Genomic DNA, 23,416 nt, shown 5'->3' with positions numbered 1-23,416 from the left:
ATTTAAATTGGTCCTTTTTTTACCAAATATATCTGAATGGATCCCATGCAGAGATGGCACAAGCGTCTGTTTCTCCCCCAGTTAGCATAAGGAATGGACATTTTATTTGAATTATGTGATCTTTTTGTTTAGTTGAAATAATACACTTTTAGAAGTGGGTATTCTCATAAAATAGTCTATACCAGGGGTTCTCAACTCCAGTCCTCAAGACCCCCCCCAACAGGTCAGGTTTTCAGGATATCCCTGCTTCAGCACAGATGACTCAATCAGCCACTGCTTCAGCAAAGTGGCTCAATCAGTGGCCGATCAGTAAAAAAACTGAGCCACTGATTGAGCCACTGTGCTGAAGCAGGAATATCCTGAAAACCTGAAAGGACTGCAGTTGCTCACCCCTGCTGTAGGCTCTACAGAGCAGGTGTTCACTGTGCTTATATATCTGTACTACAGAATGAACACAACATATAGACATACATAACTATCATCTTAGATGCACTTATGAGGAGTCATATGTCTGGCTGAAGGTCAGTTCAAGAAGCAGAAATCAGATTTCATTCTAAGAACGACCAGATAAGTCTCATATTTCACAGCTCAGACCAAAGCTGCTCAGTCAGCTGAAGGACCTTCATGCATTCAGAGTTTTATTTTCCACAGCATCAAGTACTGTAGCAAAGTGGTGGGATTGATAGGAAAAAAAATATATATAAAGTTGACTGCCAGATGAATTAGAACCTTCCCAATCAAACCTTTCCAAAGCATGTTAGGCATGTAGCTGTAGTTGTTTGAAGCATACCCCCTTTAAAGACCAACTGGGAGGATCCTGTTTCCATGAAGAAAAAAAAAGAGTAATTCTGAAGAAAAACAGCAAAAAGTTTCTCTTCGAAAGCTTAACCACAAAGAAGGATCACTAGTTACCTGCTGTTTCATTGGGTTCGCCTGTAAAGTTCAGATTTCCCGTTTGGCTCGTGTAACACTAAAGCTATAGAGATGTGTGATCTTCTCACATTTTTTTAAGCCCTAAAATGCTAGTTGGGCCCATAATGCATTGCAATGTGAAATGCAACAAGTATCTGGTTCATCTACCACTGAAGGGGTTAAGGCTTCTCCTCGACATCTCCAACCTAAAATTATTCCAGATGGTATCCAAAGCTCTTCCACTGCAGTGAGGCAGGAAGACGAAAGATTTCTGTAAATATTATTAACAGGGTGGGCTAAATTAGTCCAATCTGCTGCCTAGCACTGGGGAAATACTTGGGATTTTCCTAACATCTTAAAATTAATTTTAGCATTTAAAAATATATTTTGTTTGAAAAGTTATTTTGCCTTGGTAAGCAGCGGGGGGGGGGGGGGGGGGGAAACACATCCTTCTGAAAATATAATTGTAACACTAACAAGGGTAACTACAGTATAATATGTTTCCGTTTTATTGAACATATTTCTTCACTTGGATTATGTTTTGCTGTTGTATCCACTCTGTCTCTTTTCTTACCTTGTGAAAATATATCTGAACCACCGTTTTGGGGGGCTGAAGGGTGAGGGGGAAGGGAGAAACATGTCCTAGAGCGGAAATGGCAGAACTAGGAGAACTAGGGGTCACTGTGAGCTCTTTATGACCTTGGGAAAAAAATCCCTTAATCTCCCTATGCTTCTGGCAACAAATATCCGGATGCTACCTGTTTGGGACAGACTCGCTTCTGTAAATTCTGCAATATGCATATAGTGCTATGTGTGAGCACTGTTACTATTGCTTATAAAGCTTTGATTACATTCACCCTGCTAGTACTCCTAATCCCTTTCCTACAGATGAGATTAGTTTCTATTTTGTACAGTATATGTCTAAGGAAAAGGCAAATTAGTATAAAAAAAAAAAGTGCAGTGAAGTATAACTGATGCTATCAGGAGTAGATATAATCTAGAGTTTTAAAACCCTACTTATACCTTGTCAACTTTAGTAAAGATTTTTCAGGCTTCTTCTTGTGTATTGCTATAAATACTTTGTTGTGCAATATTGATTAATGGCTGCCATGGGCTCCATAATATTATGTGTCACACTCAGCATTTATTCCTTTACCAAAGCATCCACATTTTATGGGACACAAACTCACCATGTACATTTTACCATAATTACAACCATTAATTAGGTATCATAGCAATTGCCTGGTTTCTATTGAGTGCAAATTGACCACCACACTAGTTCACATCCAAGTGGTGTAGACTTGTGAAAGGTGACTTTTCATTGTGGTGTAGATGTTGGTGGTAAACTATTTCACACTTATATATTGAATTAAAATAATTCAAAACATAAAGTCTCCCCCCCCCCCCCCATCTATTCATCTATGTGCTGCTGCTGTGGCATGCAGGGCAGGCTCCTAGGAGACCAATGGGGTTAAGTGAATAGAAAGTCTGCAGACAAGAAAAGGGACACCTTTTGTTTCAGTCTCTGGAATCCAGCAGCAATGGAGATCTGAATCCAGTAATTAAATGCTTACCACCCCCTAACAAAGTAAACATTCTCTCACTGACAGGCGAGTTTTCTTTCCCTGATTTACTGTTTTTTTATCACTCACATCTGATTGAAGATACGGTAGTCCAAACTTTAGTTCTTCCAATATTTTCTGTCAGTAATGATTAATTTTACTCCAGTCCTATTCCAAGGTATGTGTACCTTAGGAAGACACAAGGCAGTCAAGTGAAAAACTAGCAGAAAAAACAGTAAGGGAATATTCTCAAAACATATTGCGGACAGATAGGGTGTATATTGCACCGGTATCTACTTTTTTAGACTTCAGTGTATAAAAGGTCCATACAATATACAGAATAGTATGCAACTTGCAAAATAAATTATTATTAAATCAGCTCCGAAATAAAATAAATAATATGTGACGCGTTAATAGAAATCACAAACAAGCTATAGTAGATACGATGTAGGTTGTGATACCTTTTAGTGGACCAACATCAGAGATTTTCATAGGTCAAGTTATAGTGTACAGAGCTTTCTTCCTTAAGATACAGTAGTGATGTAATTTTGCTGCCCGTTGCCTTGTAAATAATATCTCTTAACTTTACTATTACTTTACTATTAGAAATAACTTTTTACCAGTTCAGTTACTGCGCAGTGAAAACAAATCAGAAGATCATTATGCCTTCTTCAGGACATGGATCCCGCCAGGCAGAGTATTAGCATTGCTCGGTGGTGTCTGATCAGTGCTACGTGACGTCAATTCCAGATAGAATTGAACATCATATTTCATAGCCAGCATATCAGGAATAACTAACAACATGAAAAAAGCAATGGCACAAAAAGTGACCTAGAAGAAACCTATAGGTCTCATGGTGTACTGTATCCCCATAGTTCCACTTTAGCTGTGTGCAGTGCAGACAGCTGTCTTCTCAAATGTGTCCAGTATTACTATGCTAGATTAAGTTTCTGTACACTGAAAAAAGCTCAAGCATCAAAGTCAAATGACAAACTACAATAAACTTTTTGCTAAGGAGCTATAAGGTGAAGATTAGCTGGTGATCAAGCATGCAGAAACACACGAATACTTAGCCATGTTTCCTATATTAGAAAGGCTTACACTAGGAACATTGACCTACTCTACCAAGCTACATCTCTTGAAGTTAAGTTCATTATACTATTATCTAGGCTCTGTGCATTTAATGTGGATGTTTGCTGCTCTGATTTTGTAGACATTTCTCTTGCAGCTACATGATTGCTGAAGAGACAACTGATTTAGTGGCTAACATCAAAAACCGTCAAAAGCACTGCAAGTTCTGCACATTCCAAGTTTGTTAAGCTTCCCTGAAATCTAAGTATTTTTGTTTAAGTACCATATTTACATATATGTGAAATCCCCACCAATTACCATTATATTAATACTGTATCTTCCTATCATTATTCTATTTTTGATTGTTTTGTTTTTTTATATTCGCTCTTATGTTGAAACCATAGCTTATTACATGACTGATGTGAGGATGTCAATTACTCATACCTGAACCATGAGTGTGCATAAAAATTCACCAACAATATCTAAGAGAATGGTTACAATCTTTGCACTTGATGGAAGGAAGCCAACTAAGCCTGTATATCCAGGGGAAACTTACTAAGTTTAGAAAAACTACAGCTATTCAAGCTCCACTGTATACTCTGGTACATTAAACAATACAAACCAGATGTCATTTACGCAATGCTTCATGCACTCATCACAGGCAACTAAGCAGTTCCAAGTCATCACAACTGACTACTAACAACTAATTAATAACTTGGTAAACAATAGAGTAACAAACAGAGGAAGTCTTATGTTTCCAATTTGAAAACTACTTTATATACCAAATGAATTTTAACTAGCAGCCATATTGACCTGTTTAATGACTATAAACGACACATTAAATGACACTGAGGTTATTGTGTCACCATGGTCCCAGGCATTGAGCAAGAGTGCAAAATGACACTGTACAGTAATTAATGACACATGTTTCTATAACGGTAAGCACCGGCTTTGAGAATCCATCCTTAGCTATACACCGAATCCCAATGACAATATATTTTTTAGTGAAAGCCATGAAGATGATTCCTGGCGCCTCTCTCTCTCTCTCTCTCTCTCTCTTTCTTGTTCTGGTTATCAAATTACAGCCATCAATAATCAGCAGCTTTTAAGTCCAAAGGGAGAAGAGGGGAAAGATGCATCTACTTGTGGTTTGGAGAAATCATTTTAGAAGTGTTCTACAGATGAGTGGTATGTGGAAAGAAACGAAGGCTTCATAAATCAGTCCAACTAAACAGTATACAATCTGGAGTCTTCAACCCAGCAACAATGTGGAACTTTTACTTTGAAGATACCTATGTAATCCTAAATCTGATAAGCCTGTGTTGTCATGCCAGAATTGTATTACTGCTTCTCATGAGATTCTTTTTATTCATGTCTACTAGCAAAATGTCTGGAATCATTCACATCAACCACAAATTGTGTTTTAATAGGATATGTGCCTTTATTATGGTTAAAGAAGGATAGTTTAAGCTATGTTATATTAAATGCAACAAGTGTTTTCTCAAACACAGTCCATTTCTAAATGTTAACACAACATTAATTTGTTAATCAAAATGAATAGTTTATTTTCCACCAAGACTCCATGGCCCTTATTCTGTAAGGTGTGATAAACGTAGATGACGTGAAATCGCATGAAAAGCCCCATTAAAGTTAATGGCACTTTTCATGCGATAGCACGACATCTGCCATATCACACCTTACAGAATAAGTCCCCATATATTTTCCTCATAAAATAACTAGTGTTAATTTCAGGACCACACATCAATGTGTATTGAGTATATTTAGTTGGTTTAAGTGGGGAATGCCAACTCATTCTCTAAACACACACATCCAATTTCCATAATGGCAAAAGGGATGTTTATGTGACCAATGTTTTAAAATACATTAAAAATCAATCAGTAAAAACAGATTTTTTTAGCTTTACTTTCAAAGTACATTAAACAGCGCAAGGGCTTAATAAACATACATACAGTATATATACAATATATATATATATATATATATATACACACACTGTATTAACATTTATTATGGAAAAAGAATTAGCTTTTAAATTGCAGAATGAAATTAAACATGTTTCCTTTGTTTTTGTATGGCATGCTGGAATCACAATACAAATGTATTTATAGCATTGCAAATTACAATATCTTCTTTTTTTTCTCACAGCTCCAAGTTTATCTGTTTTGTAGGAGTGTTTAATGGAGTACTGCCACTGCTTAATAGATCAGGAGTTTAAAGACAGTATGTGGAGAGATCTTTCAGTAAGCACAGTTAGACACAGTCAGAAACTTTTCTATTGCGTTTCTTCGGATAAGCTGCTGTAATAACATAAAAATCAGGACCACTATTTTATTAGGTTACTTTCCAGAAAGAAAAATAGAAACTTAGTTTCCTTCTGGATGTTTTTTTTTTTTTAATTTTTATTATATCTGTTCAATGTTAGCAGGTGGGGAACGTGGGAAAGCAAATACAGTATTTCAAGTTTCACTATTGCATTACTTGTAATAAAGGTCAAGAGAAACCAATAGGAGTTAGGGTTTAATTTCTGTGCAGTGTATGAAATCCATTACCCTTCTACATCATTTCGTTTTAGTTCAGTTTGTCTTTAAGTGTCTCCATATCGACATAAACTCTACATATCTCAATAGGAATACTTATTGCATGTGTAACTGCATGATAGTTGAGAGGAAATGATGTAGAAAAGAATTCTTATTACCTATACACTGATTGTACAGTATATTTGGCATACGTTCACAGTAACCAAGAGGAAAATAGAAACGTTGAAAACAGCAGCAATCATGGTATGATTATCCTATTGCCAGGGGCCTTTTGGGTTGTAATATATCCTAAATAAAGCTGAGTTCTGGCCACATTCTGCAGCCTGTGTGCTGCTCAGTATGAAAACACGAAGCCTTTCACATGCCTGCTGCCTGCTGCAAAACTTTCAACAGGAAGAAAGGTTTATGTCTACTGGGAAAGGAAACAGGAGTATATTAAAAAAAAAAAAAAAAAAGAAAGGAAAAAAAGAAATGACCAGGCAAGCCTGCATTTAACCATTTCACTGCCAGCAATGATTACAGGGCTGTGTTATAATAACAACATGTAAGTAACACACCAGACTGCATGGAACACTGTAATAATACAGGGCTGCAATAACCCATACGGTGCCTGGAATGGAAAGGGATGTATATCTCAGTGTAAAGAGAGGGATGTTTATGTTGCTCACCCAAGATCAGGCAGAATATATCCAGGCAGAGGAGAAGGATCTTCTTGCAGTTGCCTGTCCCATTGTTGTTGTTTAAAGCTGCACTGCCCCCGTTCCTGCTCTCAGGGACCATCGCCTTGTCATACTTGTAGTTCTGCATGCTTGATGAGCAGCTAGAGACTATTCTCTTTAAATCCAGGCTGCCCAGGTTTGCACAGAGCACAGTGACAGCTCGGTCTCCTCCGCTGGGGGCTGGTGACTTTGACCCCCCTCTGTAGTTTCCACCACCAGCCGATCGCTGATAACCACACACAAAAAAAGAGCACAAAGTCCTTCACTGGAGGTTGCACTGACAACAGCAGCACACGCACAACAAAGTTAGACCAGCCCTGGCAAGTCCTTGGGACGTGAAGTGGCTTCCTGGCTGTGCAATCCCGGGTTAGGATGTTGTTTTGCAGCTTGCTTGGCTTCCCAATGAATGGAGGGGTCGGGGTAATGCAGAGAATGCACCCAGCCTGCTGCACAAAGACTCACTCAGTTTGCTGATAAAGCTAATGCTCAGGCTACTGCTGCTGCTCTTGTGTCCAACTGGTGTCCTTCTTCTGCACTTTTATTTCACAAGCTGCTTTCCTCCCCCCCCCCCCCTAAAGTAACTGCCTGCTCTTGGCTCTGATGGGATTTCAATGTACAGCCCCCTTCCTGAAACTCACTTCTACATACGATAATTGACTGCACATTTGTTTCCAGAAGAAGAAGAAAAAAAATAGCAGGAAAAGCTGACCCCAACAGAATTAGGGAGCCTCTAGTGTTCACGGGGGAAGAAAATGTGTTGGGAAAAGCTGGGTCTTGGTTGAAAGAACTTGAGTGAAGAATACTTGGAGTTGCTTTAAAATCTATCCAGGCCACTCCTCCCATCACTCCCAAGTGCCAGATAATTTGCCTTTTATCCTATTCATTGCGAGCAAAAGGAGGGCAAGATAAATATTGTAGTGGAGACTGGAGAAGGAAAAGTTAATAATAATTAAGCTGCCCCCCCCCCCCTCTTATTACCAGGAAAGAGAAATGTGGCAGTTTTTTTCTCTGATCCACAACATGTTAAGCGTGTTCCTACCTGTAAAAACTGTCACTGTGATCATTTACTACCATCTCAGGGGTTGGCTCAGGTAATCTCCAATTTAACCCCCTTTGCTTGCTGAGGGCTGTGAGACGAATTGTATATTCATGATCTTGTTTAAACCCGTTGCTGCATTGCAATGCATTGCAGCCACCTCTGGCAATGAGGGGGCTATTGACCAACCCATTCTGCTCAGGTGCTGTACTGTAATATGATGCAATGGTTAATCTACTACAAAGCATCTTTTTACAACATCAAATTGTATTTACATAGCAGCTCCTTTTAGTCAAACTGCACCCATGGTCATTGTGCCAAAGGTAAAACAATTCAGTTTGTAAGCTATAATCCCAAATGAATCACTATGCATATAGTAATATATCTTTGCATTGATGCTTCTTATTATTGTGTACACCATTGATGGGACTATATTCCAAATATATTGCACTTTTGTTCTGCACAAATGTATAACTGATTCTGATGGGATGGTTTACTTCAAGCAGACACTACATATGCCTCTGGGAAACTAAAGCCATGATAATCTACGTTCACAATAACCTTTCTTCAATAAATCTATTCTCTAGGTCACTAGGTCACTTTTTCTAAACACGCCTTCTTGTGGCCAAAGGTTCAGGTTTTGTTTCACTGGCTCTGAAGAAGTCACTTAAACACTTGCATTTAGTGGAGCAAACCACATTCTTGGCTCATGCATTGAAAATGTTACACTGCAGTCCCTTAACCCAGGGGTTCTCTACTCCAGTCCTTAAGATCCCCCAACAGGTCAGGTTCTCAGGATATTCCGGTTTCAGTACAGGTGAGCCACTGATTGAGCCACCTGTGCTGAAGCAGAGATATCCTGAAAACCTGACCTGTTGGGGGGTGGGGGGGTGGAGGGGGGGGGGGAGTTTTGAGGACTGGAGTTTAGAACCCCTGCCTTAACCTCTTCCTTGCAACCATGGACTTCAAACAAAATGATATTTCAATGTGTTTCAAGCCCCTGAGCCACTAAAGTTGCTGATATTTACTGTGTGTCATTCTGACGCAATGTGTCTCAGATACTACAATATAGATTGTAAATTCTGCTGAGCAGGGACAATTTGGGCCTAAAACTGTATAGCAGCTACAACTATGCAACTGTCTGAAAATGTATCATCATTATTTTGCACACGTTATGAAGTTTCCTAATGATTTCGGTAGGAAATGGAGGAACAACTAAAAAACATTGGGAAGAGTGTGTGATCCTAAATGCTTTAAGTGAAATGCCTTAAGATATCCATTCGAGAAGAGACAGAGGACACTCTAAGCAGACCTGTCCAGGCTCACTGAAATGTTTGCAAACCAACTCCAGGTTAATCGTGTGATAGCAATCTATCTTTCTCAGTTATGCCACAGTGACCGACAGTCCAGCAAACAGTCCAGCAAATTGTAATATTAAACCAGGACTAGGACACAATCACAGAGGTGCCTAGAATATACTGTCAGTTATGCACTCATTTTCTAGTAAAAATCATTCTTTGAAAGACAATCTCACATGTTTGTAGTATTGGGGATCTCACACATATCAATGGGGGCTCCCTCTTTCATAAAATATGTTTTCCATTAAAATTGCATTTTTGCATCCCAGAACCACAAATTCTCATTTATATTATTACTTTATGTGCTTGTATCTGCCATGTGATCTAGTCAACGGGTAAAGTTGACTAGATCCCATGTACAGAGGGAAACAGGATGAGCAGTTTCAAACCCTGAACTATGCGAGGCTTCCCTATTAATACAGAAGGTAACTACAGGGGCAGTGTCAGGTCGTTTACGCTTTGAAAATCTCTCACTCCAATTGAAAAAAATGTGAACTCTCTGTAGTTGTTTGGGTAATCTGGAGCCAAACAGCAACCCTGCTTTTCAGTAGCATAAGTATATGGTATCACATGGTATATTGGCAGTGTGTGCAAATAGCTTTGAGTCAACTTAAAAAGTCCATCCAATCCATGTTTGCTCAGAATTTCTCTTAACTTTCATGTTTTTGTTAACTTTTTGCAAACATTCCAGTATACAAAGTGTTATCTGATATTCATTTAGGGTCATGTGACATGCAAATAGACTTTTAATATTTGTCGCAATTTTGTTTGGAGACTTGTCATACTTTTTTGCTTGCAATAAAAAAGGGCACATTTCGCCTACTGTAGTTCGTGAACTTCAGTGTAACTTGTGCACATCTCTAATCCTGTATGCCAGATCCTTACGGCCACACTATACAATGTCACTCACCATGTCAATTTACAGTATGCTTCCTCCACCCACATGAGTAGATGCAGTTAAGTACTGTAGCAGTAAAAGTAACAATTCATTCACCAGGTCATATAAGGTTGATCTACAGGTGTTTCCCATGAAGTTTTCCTTGTGCAATGTCTACTTTTGTACACAGTATTATTAAGATATTTATAGTGAAATATGGTGAATTCTATTTGTTCTTCTTTATCAATGTAATACCATCAATATGTCACAAAGGCTATTTTTACCTTACAATTTTAGCCCAGAGAACCACTCTGAAAACAGGGTAAGATCCACAATTATCTCATACTGTATGTGCAACTATTAGAATTCTACAAACACAGCACAAAATTAAACAAAACTCAACCCAGACTTTCCCTAACATTCAGAAAGCTTAAAGTTGATGTTGAACCTTTTGAGATTGTTACCCAAAGTGGTCTCCCCTGGAAAACGATTCTTCCCAATAAATTGGTGACTTGCTGACAGGTTAATGGGGAAGGTTTTAATCATATGTCAGGGAGGGTTATTTCCCTCTCCCAATTTGCAGTAGCATATTAGCAATAATTGTAGAAATGTGTTTTCAGGGGCTAGTTTCTGTTTACTCGGCAATGTAGGAAAGACAGGTAACTTGTTGAAACGTGTCCTGTAATGTCAAAGCATTCCAGACTAGCCAAGGCCCTTTCAGATTATCTCAGCCAGCTATCAAAAACAATCAAGCAATTAAGCGGTACTTGCAAAGAAAAAAGGAAATCTGTTCAAATATCAGCTGTAACATGGAATTCCAGCCACTCTGCTCAGGGTACTTATTATATTCTCTGAGACAGAATTAACTAACGATCATGCAATATCTCTGTTGTTTCAATGTCACCTATTCAACATGTTGAGATGCAGGGTACTGTAGTTCACAGTTAAATTTGCATTAGCTGCCACTCAATTGAATGGAAGTTAATGTCTCCCCTGTTTCTCACCATATTGGATGAGGGGATGTCTTTGGAGCCTTTCAAATATTCTGTGCTGTGTTTAGTTGCATTCAAATTCCACCAGCTTGAGCCATTAGTCTTTATTATTATCACAATTTCTTCATTGTGTGCTAATATATGTTCCAATCCACATTATAATGGTTGTGAAAGACAGCTGACATCCCAAACAGATTAGCATCAATTTAAGCACAATAACACAACGGATCAGGAGGTGTCTAACTCTCTGCGCCATCTAAGGGGGAGAACAAATGTGTCATTTAAAATATTCCCAGCACCAAATCTCTACACGAATGCTTCATGTGATGGTTACAATTGTGTATGATACATGCATTAGATCAGTTCTTCATTCTAACCTGAAGGATTCCTCATGGGAAAAACAAATTGGGATTAGGTATCTATTTCAGTTTCTAACCAGTTTAACCAGGAAATGCAATTAATTTAAAGCAGCATCCTACTTTTTATTTTATTTTTTACCCATCCTACTTTTTATTTTATTTTTTACCCATCCTACTTTTTTTTAAATTTTTTACCCATCCTACTTTTTTTTTTTACCCCTCATATTTTTACATGGTGGGTGGCAACTAGGGGGAAGTCCGGAGCTAAACTGTGTTATTGGATTTAAATCTCCCTCCAGGAAAAACAAAATGGCTGGTAACTCTCAGGCCAATAGGAAGTGGCAACATTATCGATTGCAGCTCCCTGTTGGACTGCCATTTAAATCCCCTTTAAAAAACAGGAAGTAATAATGTAATACCGGTAACTTCAACAGTATGTATCTCAGGAACAAGGGTGACCCCTCTGGTGGTGAAAGTAACGCTCTGGGGAACCCCCTAGTTCTAATCCTGTAAACAAAAACAAAAGCTGTGGGGAGGAGGGGGGTAACCCCCGTTTTTATGGACTCAAAATAAAGATTTTTTGCCAGACCTGCTCCTCATCCCCTTTCTTGGCTGTGCGCTGCACACACACTATATTGGATGTCCCTTACCAGGATACAGCTGCACGCTGATGGAGATAGCTACTGGAGGCTTTAAGCTGTGAGTACTTTACCTGAGGCCAGCCCAATGAGGTAAAGGAGGGTGTCTTTGTGCACCTACCCCTACCTTCAGGGTGACTAGAGCCCCATTATAGGTTTTTGTACTACTTATTGTTACTGATTACTCCCCAGTCAGATCTCATTCTCCCTTTATTAACATATAGGTCCGTGTACTTTGAGCACCATATTGCCACCACTGTATATCATTGTTGATAGCCTGCTGGGTATTTTTGTGGAGAAAAGGGTTTAGAAATGTTGAATTATATGGCACACAAATTATACGTTTTGTGTAAATGTACCCTGAGGATTAAAAAACAAAATGATATATTAACTACTAAACTTGCTCACATTGTAACAAATGTAGAATGGAGAGCAGCTACAGCCAAATCTATACAAGTAAAATCAGGCATATACTGTACAGACATACAGTATACATAGAATTTATAAGAGCATGTTATAAATTGATATTTCAGACACTGTATTGTTCTAATGAAAGAGTCATTCTAGACATAGCTGTACACAGTGATAGTTATGTTTTATGCAAATGAATAAACATGTAGAAAACATGGTATTTAATTAGCAACAGGCGTCTATCATTAGCTAATACTACCCAATGGTCAACGCTGGTTCTCGATTATTTCTTTTATCAGAATTTTTTTTTTTTTTAACTCAATTTAAAAAATGTTTCATTAAGTGAAACAAACACCCAATTAGTAATATTTAAGTGGTTGGTGGCGGGTCACAAATATCCCTGCTGAGAGCATATTGTGGCCTAACACCACAATGCTGATTCTGATATGGAAATGACTAATAACAGGAATTACATAGAGGCTAATTCCGATCACAATTATAGATATTAATGGTCTGAAACCCCCATTGTGATTCTCTGACATCATCGCTTGAAAGGATTCTTTCAGCTTGTACCCATCTCGTGGCCTATGATTTCATTTTTGGGAAGAAGTGGCTTTAATCTACTTGAATGAGTTCTGCTATTCTGAATGACTCCCAAAAATATATAATTGCTCATTTAGAATATAGTACAATTAATTGTCTCATAAACTCTATCTATGAATCAATTTCTATAATACTATTAATAAAGAGTGATATATATGCACTTGGTATTTTATAGTATTATTATTATTTCTTAGAACGTTACTGATTAAACAGCTATTGCTTTTTAGTGCTACACGAGCCTGAAATGCATTACTATGTTGGGATTAAAGTTAAAAGCACACAGCTTATGCGGGGATGTGTATCCAATTGCATTGCTTCTATTTTTACCTTCTACTTATGAAGTGGAACAGAGGCACAACCAAAAAAGGGACTTGTGGGGGTTGTTGAATCCCTGAAGTAATTGGGACTTTTCCAAGTTTCCATTGCAAGAGCTGAGCTTGGGGCCACTTCCCCTAAAACCCTTTATTTTTAGGACAAGGTATGCAAGAATAACCTGCAATACAGTAATTGGACCCTGGGTGTGATATTACTTGATGGAACCCAACTCCTTATTACTTAGCTCTGGTGTTGACATTGTAACAGCAGTTTACAAGCATCAGATGCCTCAGCTTCTTTAAAAAATATTAGTTTGGTTCTCTGCTGCATTGAAATAAAATTAGATTACCTGACTTTCCCGGGGCAATTTTAAGTTTGGTACAGGCGAGTGGTGATTAAAAACTCCCAATTATGTGTCAGGGCATCGATGGGTTAGGGGAATATGTGTGCAATAAAATAACTAGAGTAATTAGAACCCTAATTACAACCAAGTACTAGACGCTGTATGGTCAAGAAAACCAAACTGCTTTCTAACCCTAAAGGTCAACAGATAATTGTATTTTATGGGTCAGTAAAAAAAAGCGAAATGTGAACAAACATCATACGTGATTTGTGAATGAAAAAACACATGTGTTTCTAATAGACAGCTGTCAAAGTTCAGGAAAGAGTGAGATGTGAGGTTTTTGGATCAAAACAATAATGAGTAGGACTCAGTCCAAATGAGAGAGATTTAACCCCTCCAGCTACCCGAAGAACAAATTGCAGAGCAGTGAAAAGGGGCAATTAGAGCGGACAATGTAAAAATATATACCACGTACATTAAACCTAGCTCATTATTCTGATAAACATATATTGAACAAGAAAATTGTAAAAGGGCTTGTTCCTGAGAGATACATGAAGATATATAATATATCTCAAACAACAATTCATAGAATATATATATGGTGAGGGACCAATCTCAATGTACAAAGATGATGGATATTTCACAGTAAAGTAGACACTATTCTGATGGTTTCTGGTCTGCACCAAAAGAAGCGTAAGATTGCCATCTAGTGCATTGTGGATGAAGTTCTAACAGGGAGAATGGTGGAATCTGGTTATGACAATTGCCAAGATGTAGCACGTACTTTTCTCACAATTTTCTCACTATAACATAACTCTTTGACCGGAAAAGTCCACTGTATGTAAAACATATGCTAATACTTTCTAAATATTAATCCACATCCTCTCTGTATGCCAACATGTTTTGGTAATAGACTGTAAGCGTGGTGATGTAGGGAGGGACCTCTCTACTTTACATATCAATGTGTAAACTTGATAATATTTAGTATTATTATGTTTGCCTCTCATCCCATTCTGCTGCGCTGCTGAATATTATGGCACCTTATTAATAAATTATAGTAACAAGGTATCATTTCCTGCTATGCAAATAGCTCAGAGTTTAAAAATGCAATCTGTCTGCCAAAAATCCTTTCACAGGATTAGTGTATAGTTAAGCAGCACTTGATATTTTGGCTTTTTCTTTAATTCTCCATATGAATCATAATATGCAATCAATCATACAGGTATTTCACGTATACCATCAAATACTACATTCTACATTATGTAGTCAATGACAGTGAGATACATCTTAAATGTGGCAGAATAATAAGCAAAAATCTATCACAAAAAAAAAATGTGTTTTCATATTAGATAATTATTACACCTTTTTAAAGCTGCAGTTCAGTCAATATCCTGCATGTGTGGGTTTTTTTTAATAAATCAGTTCTGTAGTAAGAAAAATACTTTTAGCATTTTCTGTTTAAAAAACAACAACTTTGAAAGACCAATTTTCTTGTATTCTATTTTAACAACCATTTACTAAGGCACAGCCCCTTCATGTCCTGTCACAAGCCCTGGCACACCCCTTTGCCAGCCCTGCCCTCCCTCTAGCACATGTCAGTGCAGGAGTGCTCATGAATATTCATGAGCTTCCACTGACTGACAGAAGCAGATGAAAAACATATCCCTTCTCTAATGATGTCACCAAATTTTGCCGATCAATACATGGAGAATGAATTGACTGGCAGCTATACAGTTCTTTAGGTAATTAGAGATTGCCCACATGAAACTTTTGAAGTAAAAAAAATAATAAAAAAAAAAAAGACTGAACTGCAGCTTTAAAGGTGCAAAATGCAATACCTTTTGTGGCGCCCTACCGAAAGGTTTGAGCATAATTGTTTTTTGGTAAGTTGAAATCAAGAGGTGTTAAAATGAACAACAAAAAAAAAACGGAGAACAATTGGCAGCTCACTTAGTCATTAGCCTCACGAAAGACCCAGGGCGAAAGTAAAGTAATTGAAAATAACCATAACAATAGCAAGGAAGCTATTTAGTGGAATGCAAGTTTCAGTGTAACACAATCAATTATTTATTTAATAGGAGGATAGAGAAGGGATGGGAAGTTTCTACACAGTAGCGATTGACATTTCTCAGTGCACTCCTCGCATAATTAGTGACCTGGGTAGTGAGGTTCAATGTATTGCTCTTAGCAGTACAATCCTATAAATTGTGTCAAATCCATTCATAATTAGGGACGCTCACTTAAGCTAGTGTTTTGGTTTTGTCTTTAAAGTTTGTGGGGTTTTCGTTTTGGTTCTGATATGGTCTAAACTCTGTTAGTTTTGGTTGTGCGCCTGACTTTGTTTTTGGCAAAATAAACAAAAATAAAAAATAAATATATATAAATAAATATATATATGTTTTCTTTATATGCATTTTTATACATTGTATTTTATTATATGTCCATTGCCTCCTATGTTATATTTGTCGTTTCTATGTTATTGGGACTTTGCTTTCCCTGTTTTTTATTAAACTTGCCCTTAAAAACATTTACTATCGGAGGTTTGCGCTCTTTTTTTTCTTCACATATGGATTAGGTTTATCCTCATCAGAGCAGCATCCCTCTTTAGTACATGCCTCCCCCTTGATCCCTACATATTACTGTATTGTTTTACTTATTTGATTGGGCACTTTATCACGTTTTCATTATTTCTATATATATAATTGAGCGCTGGTTCTCTTTTTTCTTTGAAAAAAAAACAAAATATATATATATTAAATAATGAGAAATAGCTTTTAATTCATATCTATTACCTATATTTATACTTTTATATGTTTAATTTTTCATACATTATTATATTTCCTATATCTATATACTGTAGTCACAAGTACTGCCCAATACAAAGGGTTACATCTATCTACTGTATCTACCTATTTATACACATGTGTATTTAACCCTTTGTGCGTATTTGCGTGTGTGTAAATTTACCGCTTGCGTGTGTAGATAAATAAATGAATAGATACACATAAGATGAAACAAGAGATTACATTTCTACGTTTTCATGTTAATATTGTCTGTAATTATTGATTATCAGGATCCCTTCAACTTTTAACACACTTCAATTTACTTAAAGTGGCTAAAAGTGGCTGTGCATAAATTCAAACTATTAATATTATTTGACCTACATAATAATAATAATAATTATTATTATTATAATATTTTGTCTCAACATTTGAAGTTCTGACCTATATATTTATATATTACACTTCTGTGGCCATACTGCATTTATGTATCAAATAATGGTACAACACTTATTAATACTCACTATATTCTGTATTACATGTTTTCAACCAAGTGGAAATATTTCTTTAATTTTGCATCCCCTTTATTTTTGCAGAGTGTCATTTCAAGTAAGAGGCGCTGCTGCTTAAACTCACCATTTGTGTAGGCGGAAGAAGAACAAAACAGACCTGCCAGTTTTTCAACTCACAGCTGTTACTGTATTTTTTCTAATTAGACAAAAGAAAGAGCTCAGGAACCAAAGAATCCAGCTACGATTTTGTGGACAAAACATACTGTACTTAACTGAGACGAAGCTGAAAGAACCTGAACACAGACATGACAAAACAAGTAAAAATCAGATCTCTAACAGCACTCTGCACAAGGTAGAAGGGAGAGCAGGAGACACACTGTCTATGCCTGTATTAATGTGCTGTTAAGCGGTGTTGAAGGCCAGCTCCTTTTGACCTCACTGTATCATACATATGTCAAAATTACATTCTAAGACAACACTCAATAAAATGCAATATCTGCTTTTTACCAGGTAATATCCACCTTTTAAAAATCAATCTGCAGAGAATACTTAAAAGGTTAGCAAAGCGGTGAGTAATAAACCATGGCTTGTTCTTTTCCATTTGTTTCAATTCAGAAAATTCCCCAGGCTTTATCTCTGGTAGACTAACAACCCATTGCTTAGCCGTCCCCCACAACATTAAGAAGCTGAGTAAGTACAATAACCGTGTTGGTAAAGAAGAACATTGGTTGTTAAACCTTATTCTTGAAAACCTGTAGCGGGCTTTTACCTTGATCATATAAGGCCAGGTCCCCACTGGCTACTGCAGCGCCCGCTGTGGCGGACACAGCAGGGACAAGAGCCGCCCCACAATGGGGCCGGGCCAGCTGCGAGGGGGGGGGAGGGTGCCGCGCCGACAGAAACTCCTGCTCAAGAAAATTGAGATCAGGAGTCGTGACGGAGCGCTAGGCCACGCCCACGGCAGTTCAGCCAATGAGGGCGAACCTGCCGGGTGACATCATGGCCGCGCCCCCCCCGTCTTTCCCCCTGCAGGTCATTGCAGACCGGGGGACTGCGGGCCGCAGCCTAAGACAACATAGCACCATCATTCATTTTCTCATCAGACTTACCTTGTTATGCTCAAAGTATCCTGTTAGGCTACGGCCCCAGTCCTCCCTGCTGTACGCGCGGCGGGCGGTGCATGCAGAGACTACAGCCGCGATCGGCGGTCTGTAGGGGAGATCTAGGGAGAGCGCGGGGGCGGGCCATTATGGGGGGCGCGGCCATGACGGGACATATATGCCCTGCCATTGGCTGCGCGCGGTCACGTGACCGCGTTACGGCACGGGAATACAACATTCTTGTCTTCCTTGCCAGTGTACGCATCACAGCGCTTTGCGCGCCCACACACAGCCACTAGGGCCTGGCCCATAGAGGGCTGTGGTGTGTGGAGCGTACACCGTAGCGTGCGCCGCTGTGACCACCGTGGACTCAGCCTAAGGCAGAGGTTCTCAACTCCAGTCCCCAACAGGTCAGGTTTTAAGGAAATCCCAGCTTGAGCACAAGTGGCACAGACTGAGCCACCTGTGCTGAAGCAGGGATATCCCAAAAACCTGACCTGTTCAGTGGTCTTGAGGGCTGGAGTTTACAATCCCTGCTGTAAGGAGAAGTATTCCACATGTTCAACATAGCTGCTGCTATCACGGTCCCCATCTCCCCCATGTTTTACGTTATTTCGTGAGTATGCTCCAACATATTTAACGGCTAGATTTTTTGATGGGCAGTTGGTTTCTTTTTTCTTCTGAATGTTCTAGTATTTGGTGTGTGTGCATCTACTTTCACAGCCCTGCACCTCACCCACTTAGGTAACTTCTTTTTCCATTTTTGAAGAATGTTTGTGTGCGGTCTTCCCTTCCGTTTTGTGGCAAATCCACGTGAAACATATTCAGTGACATATAAAGACTTTATGAGGTGGTGCATGTGTTTACTATAAATTACTGTGCCTCCTTCCAAAAAAGCCAGAGATTTATTGCCCGTAACTCCATTGATAGAGCTGGAAATAGGAGGGGTAACTTACTATCAACAATGGCTTCTTACACTCTGCAACTGCTAGGTTTAAATCATTCGCTGCAGTAGAAACACTAAGAAAATGTTCTTCCTGAGAACGAAAGCCGTGGAAATGCTTATTGCATAGGGTTATGATAAAGTAATTCTTTTAATTACTGACTTTGGTGTTATTACACCTGCATGTTGAAGTTGAATTTGATGGCGGAAGTAGTAAAACACACAGTTTGGGTATACAAATTTAAACCTGTCAACTGCAACTGTTTCCTTACAATCCGATTTATCCGTGTTGAAAATATTTAGCAATGTAAATTGTAAAGTGATTTCTCTAAAAGCAAAAATGATAATACCCCTTTTAAATGCACGTGTGATGATATCCCCACCACATATTTTTCTATGAAGGCTCTAAGCTGTAGCTGTGCGAATGCAGATGTAGCGAGCTGCACTGCCTCCGGCGCTACGGTCAAAAAAGCAAAAGTCAGTGGAGTCGGGGACCGTTTCTATCGCAGTCCCGCTGCAGGGGGCCAATGCTTCTATATGGGACCCCCACAGCCTTAATCCTGCGGTGCCGGGGCCGCCCCTGTTACTTGACTGCAGCTTGCCCCATTGCACAGTCTCTCTTTGTAAGTGCGTGCCGAGACTGTGTCAATCTGTGCAGACCCTCGGTAGACAGCTATGTTGACTTCAACACCCGACTTCCTGCCCAGGCCTGTAAGAAGGCACCTGTCACCGATACCTGTGCTTCATAACAAGCTTACTACCTTAGAGGCAGGTTCTTTAGCTCCTTTAGGCTGAGTCCATGGTGACTCCAGCCGTGCGGAGGCACGCTGAGGCTGAGGGAAAGCGGGTGCTTTCCCTGGCCTTAGTTCGCGCGCCTTCCGGGGGCGTGTCGGGGGGCGGGCCAGTGACGTCATGGAGCTGGTTCGACCCCTCATTGGGCGAACCGCTCACGTGACCGGCCCTGCGCACCCGTGAGCGCCGAAACGAAAAAAAAATGAAGAGCTACGCCTCTGCACGCCTGCCGAAGCGTGTGCGAGCCCCTGCTAAAGCCGCTCTCATTGCGGCTGCAGGGGCTCACTGACAAGCGTCAGCACGCCTCAGTACGGGTCAGCAGATAAGCGCTGACCATGGACTCAGCCTTACTGCTGTTTACCTTCCTGGTTCTACACTCAACCTACATTAATACCTGGTACTGATTCCGGCTTGCCCTGGCCATTCTATTCTGTCGGCTGCCTGCCCAGACCCAGGATTACCTTAGTATTCTTATGCCTGCCATCTATCATGACCCTTGCTAGTCTGGCCACTCTACTCCTCCCTTGACACTTGGCCCACCTGGCTATATTTTGGATAAATAATCTTTGATAATCCTGGTACTAACTGACTCTCCCCATGAATTTACCTGTGGTTCCTGATACTCTTGCTACATCTGTATGTCCCAATTCCTATGAAAGGTTTTAGGAATTAGCATGACCAAGAAAAGTGTTCTTTTTGGTCATTTACAAAGCCATAAAATTGTGGACCTCTCTGTGTTTATGAAAACAATGGTAAGATAAATATCTAAATATTTGCAAAGTAAAAATTACACACTCAGCTTTTTGGGTTCAGCGTTTTGTGCAAATTGAATTGCTACATTTCAAAGAGAGTGGGGAAAAGAACAAAGCACACATCCAAAAATAAGAAAAACACACAGGTGACAGTTATCAACGTCTCCTGGCTGCAAAACTGGGCTAAAAAAAATGGCACAAGGTTTATTAAGGAAAGACATCTATGGAAACCAATGGAATTTTCTTGATTGATAAATCTGGTGCACTGTGTTTGCACCAATTCTAATTTTGTGGTCAGGAGACTTTGATAAATGACACCCTTGAAGTCTATCCTCCCCCCTATTCAGTATGGTGAGTAGCAGCGTAAATGTGCCTTGCTGCACTGTCACTATACTGAATAGAGGTCTATGTCTTATACTCACTAAAGCACAATAACTATTAGAGTTGTGCGAATATTCAGCCAATACCGGAAGTTCCAGCCGCCCGCATAGCTGCTCCTCTGCTGCTCGTGTAGCGCTCCCTTCTGCCACCGGGCTTATTCTCACAGGTAATGGGAGCCTGCACCTTCACTCTGTTCAACAATTGTTCAGTGCCCACCCCCCCCCCAATACTTTGTCCTGGGACCCTTAAAAGCGGTCAGTGTGCCTGGCCTCCACCACCAACATTCTCACCATCAATCATCATCATGATACTCCTGCTTTTCAGCAATTTTATGTTGTATAATACTGTGTGCTTTTGTTTCGAGGCTGTAAAGATTATATTGCCTCCCCCCTAAAGGCAATTCACAGGGCCATGCTCTCTTGATAATAATGGTGACAAACGATGTGGCATTGACTGCTGTTGCGTAACTGTGTGTTTCTCAAGCTGACAATGAAGGTGTTGGTGGTGGGCTTGTGGGTATGAAATATAGTATAGGCATGCCAATTCTGCTTTCCAGTGTTCTGCTAATAATAGGAGCACTAGTGCTATTAGTTGTGGTGGGGGTGGCCATAGCTGCCTGCTGCTCATATAGTGATTGACTACCATCATCTTCATCACCTTCTTTACTGCTGATAACACCAACACCACAACATTGTATTAACATCAAGGATCACACCAACTCCTCCACTACCATCAGAGTTGCTTCCCTCCCCTACTTGTGCAATCTGTGTAGCACACTACCAACACTATGCTCATCATTATCTACCTCTTCCATCTCTACCTCAATCCATGCTTCAGCCACTCTTCTCCTTCTATCTAATAAGAGTCTTGCAGAATAAGAGCTAGAGCTAGTTTAGCATTCACCTCTGCATGTTTTACTGGGGAATATATTTCGGTCTTTGACCCTTCTCTCACAAGTAGTTCTGTTTGTGCCCTTGCACACCTAAAGATTAAGGCTTGGCCAGATTCAGAAATACACTCCTCGGTGTCCTCTTCCTCCCCAATCTCTGTGGTCAGGAAACTCTATAATCAGCCTGATCGTGATTAACTGATGTTTCTACTTTTGGGCTACATTAAGAAACAGGTTCTTCCTTCTCACTCATGCTAACAACACACCTGCTTTCTTTGGTATGGATGGCTAATCTTAAGCCACTTTGAGAGGTGCCAGCAACACACACTGCTTTCCGGACAACCTGTTCTGTCACTCACGACGACGACAAAACTCCAACTTCCAGAAGTAGAGAGGGTGGATGCAAGTAATGTTGACACAGCTGCTAGGTATGAAATTGAGGAAGATGATACTGATTATGATGATGATCAAGAACGATGTTGATAAACCTCCCTTTCAGTTTTCTTTCTTGTAGGACTAGAAGGCTACAAGGGCTCAAGTACAACTGCTAATTTTTTTGTAGCAGTATGTTTTCTAGTCTTTTCTCTAGGGCCCTACTCCACTCTTAAGTTCTTTTCCTGCCACCACCACCACCCCAGCCCTTCTCTTTTGCCAATATCACTGTTCATATTTTTATTATAAATGTGTACTGTGTTTTAACACTCCTGACTCCACAAGCCAAACGGTGTGCCCTATTTATAGTCTTTGCCGTAAGAGACATTCGAGCAACATTTAGGGGAAATTGGAGAATTTAAGTGCAATTCCGACAAATTTACAATGCACATTGACTTTTTAATGCTTGGTGAGTGCTTTGGAAAGTCTGATGTTTTTGCGGAAAAGAAATTGAATGAAAAAAATATATGGAACCTTCTCCTGATTGGCGAACTTCAGCTAAATAAATTGCACTTACCATATACCCATTATTGCTAATGAGAAGTCATTCAAATTAATTGTCTTTAATGAGATATAATACAGATGTAACATCTGACATTATTCCCCCAGATAACACAAACGATTCCGTTATAAAGCAGAATATCAACATTTCCACAAGATTTATTGTCAGTGTTCGTGCAGAATATCCCAATTTATTCCACGATATTCCAATAAATTGTACATGTAACCTTCCCTGCTCGGCCGTAAGGGAGTTTACAACTTAAGTGTGTTAGTGGCTTCTCAGGGTGCATACCTTCATCCAGGGTGATGGTCTGCGCATGCTGGGCATACGTGCATATGATATAGATGGGCACCAGGAGTTTTATAGTTTGAGACAAGAAGTCTTTATTGATATAGCTTGATGGCTACAACATTCTTCCTCACCATGCTTTGGGGAGGGGTGAGGAGGCATAATACTTAGGGATTCACAATACAACATGCTGTTTCTTGGTAGAACTGTTACAACCTGTCCTCATAGTATTCATTACCCTTATGTTGTCAGTCCCTACTCAGGGTACCCTGCCTGTGTTCACTCTCTGAT

At 39.5% G+C, this 23,416-nt stretch overlaps 1 protein-coding gene across 2 annotated transcripts in view; it reads right to left on the bottom strand.

Moving 5' to 3' along the window:
- The window catches only part of PLPP3 (phospholipid phosphatase 3), a 45,342-nt gene extending 37,724 nt beyond the window's left edge, over nucleotides 1-7,618 (bottom strand). The window contains exon 1 of one of the 2 annotated variants that reach the window (XM_075616047.1): nucleotides 6,772-7,618. In XM_075616047.1, the coding sequence (XP_075472162.1) occupies nucleotides 6,772-6,910 (139 nt within the window). In that variant the 5' untranslated portion in view covers nucleotides 6,911-7,618. The remainder of the gene's footprint in view (nucleotides 1-6,771) is intronic. The other variant, XM_075616045.1, reaches the window with a different exon arrangement.
- Nucleotides 7,619-23,416: the final 15,798 nt, after the last annotated feature.

The sequence above is a fragment of the Ascaphus truei genome, chromosome 10 (assembly GCF_040206685.1).
Source record: "Ascaphus truei isolate aAscTru1 chromosome 10, aAscTru1.hap1, whole genome shotgun sequence".
Lineage (NCBI taxonomy): Eukaryota > Metazoa > Chordata > Amphibia > Anura > Ascaphidae > Ascaphus > Ascaphus truei.
The sequence above is the reverse complement of the archived record's forward strand: the minus strand, read 5'-3'. Positions and strand labels throughout refer to the sequence as shown.